This window comes from Cucurbita maxima, unplaced genomic scaffold (genome assembly GCF_002738345.1).
Source record: "Cucurbita maxima cultivar Rimu unplaced genomic scaffold, Cmax_1.0 Cma_Scf00021, whole genome shotgun sequence".
Taxonomy (NCBI): Eukaryota; Viridiplantae; Streptophyta; class Magnoliopsida; order Cucurbitales; family Cucurbitaceae; genus Cucurbita; species Cucurbita maxima.
The window spans coordinates 501,577-504,369 of NW_019272037.1; the positions used below are offsets into that span (position 1 = coordinate 501,577).

A 2,793-nucleotide genomic window follows, 5' to 3' on the forward strand; every position below is an offset into this window, starting at 1 on the left:
TTTTTTTTTTTTTTTTTTTTTTTTTTTTTTTTTTTTTTTAAGGAGAGAAAAATTTTATTGAAGAATGAAATAACAGGAATTTAGTGAGTCCCAACACCAAAAGGTGAATTACAGGAAAGATCTTCAATTACAAATCAATAACAGGAATTTTGTTGAAGCGGCTCATTGTTTCCCATTAACGATAAGAAAAGTTACAATGGACAAAGAGATGGCAAGAATACTCAGTGTGAAAAAACATCACACAACAAGATGGAGAGATGATTAGAGGAGGCATTCTCCTTTGTAAGCAAAAATGATCAGCTATATTTGTTCCAATGTGACTTAGTTCCCATAAGAAAAAAATTATTTCCTTTTTTTCTATGAAAAAACAAGCGTTCATTGAGAAAAGAAGAAAGAATACACAGGCATCCAAAAAATGAAGCTACTAAAAGAAAGGCCTCTAATCCTGTAAAATAAGACCTATTGAGTAATTATAAAAAACCTTCATCACCAAAGCCCAAAGTGAAACATGAAATCTAACAAGGGAAAAAACGTCTCTAGGATCCCTTTCCAACCTCTAAACACTATTAGAACCAATAGATTACTCACATTAGAACCAACAGTATGAACTAAGTTGTTCATAAGAGATTTTACCAAAAACACTTTAGTGCACATAAGACAATTGGTCAGAGAAAATGGGATAGACTAGACCATTCAATCACCTCTAATTCATTAAGATTTTGACACAAGATTAAAATCACATGGCACTTGGAAATAAACCCAAGCCTGTACAACCGAACGTTTTGGGCTAGTAGATTAACGAAAAAACATCGGAAGATATATAGCAATAACCCCACATTTTGCCAAGAATCGTGCCAAAAGGATGTATTAACCCATTACCAAGGCATCTAAACACAGCTAGACACAAGTTAACACCAAGGAACTTTTACAGGTTCTCTCAATATATGTGTAGCCATAAACAGTTATACACTGATGGAAATATTTGCCAACAATAATATTGCAACATTGAGCATCTTGTTCAGGTAAAAATCTCCAAAACCATTTTGATAAAAGAGCCATATTTCTAAATTAAAAATTCTCAATACTCAAGCCGCCCAAAAGTTAAGGAAGCTGAGATTTCTCCCCATCAATGTTATGCATACCACCGTCTCCTCTAGAACCTTCCCAGAAAAAATCTCTGATGATTCTCTTCTTGTCTACTGTTTGTGCAACCTTAGTTGGTAATTTAGACAACGAGAGATAATAAGTAGGCATGCTATAAAGAGTAGATTCAATAAGCATATATTGTCCACATTCCAAAATAAGTGTATATCTAACTAGTGGAGTTTATGCTGCATTTTTTTTATAACAAGCTGCCAAAAAGAATAGAGTTTAGTGCTCCCCCCAGTTAAGCACCAAGATTAGGAGACAGCCGAGAACCTCATCTACAATCCAGATCTGCCTCGCTAATGTGTACTCCCAAAATCTCACTGTTGCTAAAATTAATATTCAGACCAGAAGCAAACTCAAAGATCTTGATAAGCTCAAAAAGATTCCTCGAAGCAATCAACATACAAACAAATCAGTGCATGTTGTCTTCTACTACTTTTTGGTGCCTTCTCATCAAATAATCAATAGAACATTCCCACTGGAGACAACATTAAATTTCCAAGGCATTTTCACATGACAGACCTGATCTATTAAATTGAACTACATAAACAATATGCACCCAAGGAAATTATCACATTATTTATATAAAATAAGCTACTTCATCAAAAACAATGCTGGATAGAACGAAGATCCTGGCTAAAGAAGTTATAGAATGGCTTTCCAGCTCACATCAATGATAAGAGTATAAACAAGATGGGAAAAGAACAACAATGAAAATAAACTAATGTTTAAAAAAATTTAACTATGGATTGCACACTGGGAGGAAGCCATATGAACAAAACGAACTCGAACCTCATAAAAAATCTCTGAAACCCTTGAAATACTCTACACTTTCTCTTCTATCGAACCGACAATCTATAAAACTGCCTCCATTAAGTCTACCTCAATTCTCGAAAGGATGACTCAGAAAACTACTCTAACTATAATTGTAGTAACAAAAAAAATGCAAACAAGCAAAGAAAAGTACCATGCCCAATTACATAGCCTCATACAAATACAGCATAAGAAAACCAACACAAATTTATAATAATTAAAACAGAAAAAACGCCTCAAGGCTACAACACGGGTAGCGTTCCACACAAACAAACCCACAAGACATAACAAGCCAGAGAACAGAAAGAGCAAATATATAAAACAGATAAGCAATATGGCGTAGGAGGTTGAGGAGTTACGGTTGACAGAGTTCCACGTTGAGCCTCGGCTGGAATCTCGAAATCCAATTCAGGGATCTGCTCACAGGAATATACAATTATGGTCATATAGCCGAAAGACCTCATATTAAAAGTTCGAGAGTGCCCATACTAGCCAGAGCAATTTACTAAGCTGCCTGTAGCATCTTTTAACCCAACCCATGAATTACCCTAACATCTTGACATCTTTGTAGTTGTATCTATTTATTGTTTTCATTGTTTTCTGAAGTAGTTCTTCACATGCATTCATTAACCATCTTTAAAATATAAACTAATTGTAAGATATTGCAGTTCCAAGCCAATACATTAAAATAATAATAATTTAAAATAAAAAAGGAGTGGAAACATTAGAATAAGAAGTAACTTCCTGAAAAGCTTCTTATATTAAAAAACAAGAGAAAGTTGCAATCTTCTTTTCTTTTTTTTTTTTTTTTTTTTTTTTTTTTTTTTTTTT

At 33.7% G+C, this 2,793-nt stretch overlaps 1 protein-coding gene across 1 annotated transcript in view; it reads right to left on the minus strand.

The window, feature by feature from the left end:
- LOC111495663 (zinc finger protein ZPR1-like) overlaps positions 1-2,793 on the minus strand; it is a 16,195-nt gene that overhangs the window by 10,899 nt on the left and 2,503 nt on the right. The window contains exon 6 of the mRNA XM_023145797.1: positions 2,322-2,378. Within this exon, the coding sequence (XP_023001565.1) occupies positions 2,322-2,378 (57 nt within the window). The remainder of the gene's footprint in view (positions 1-2,321; positions 2,379-2,793) is intronic.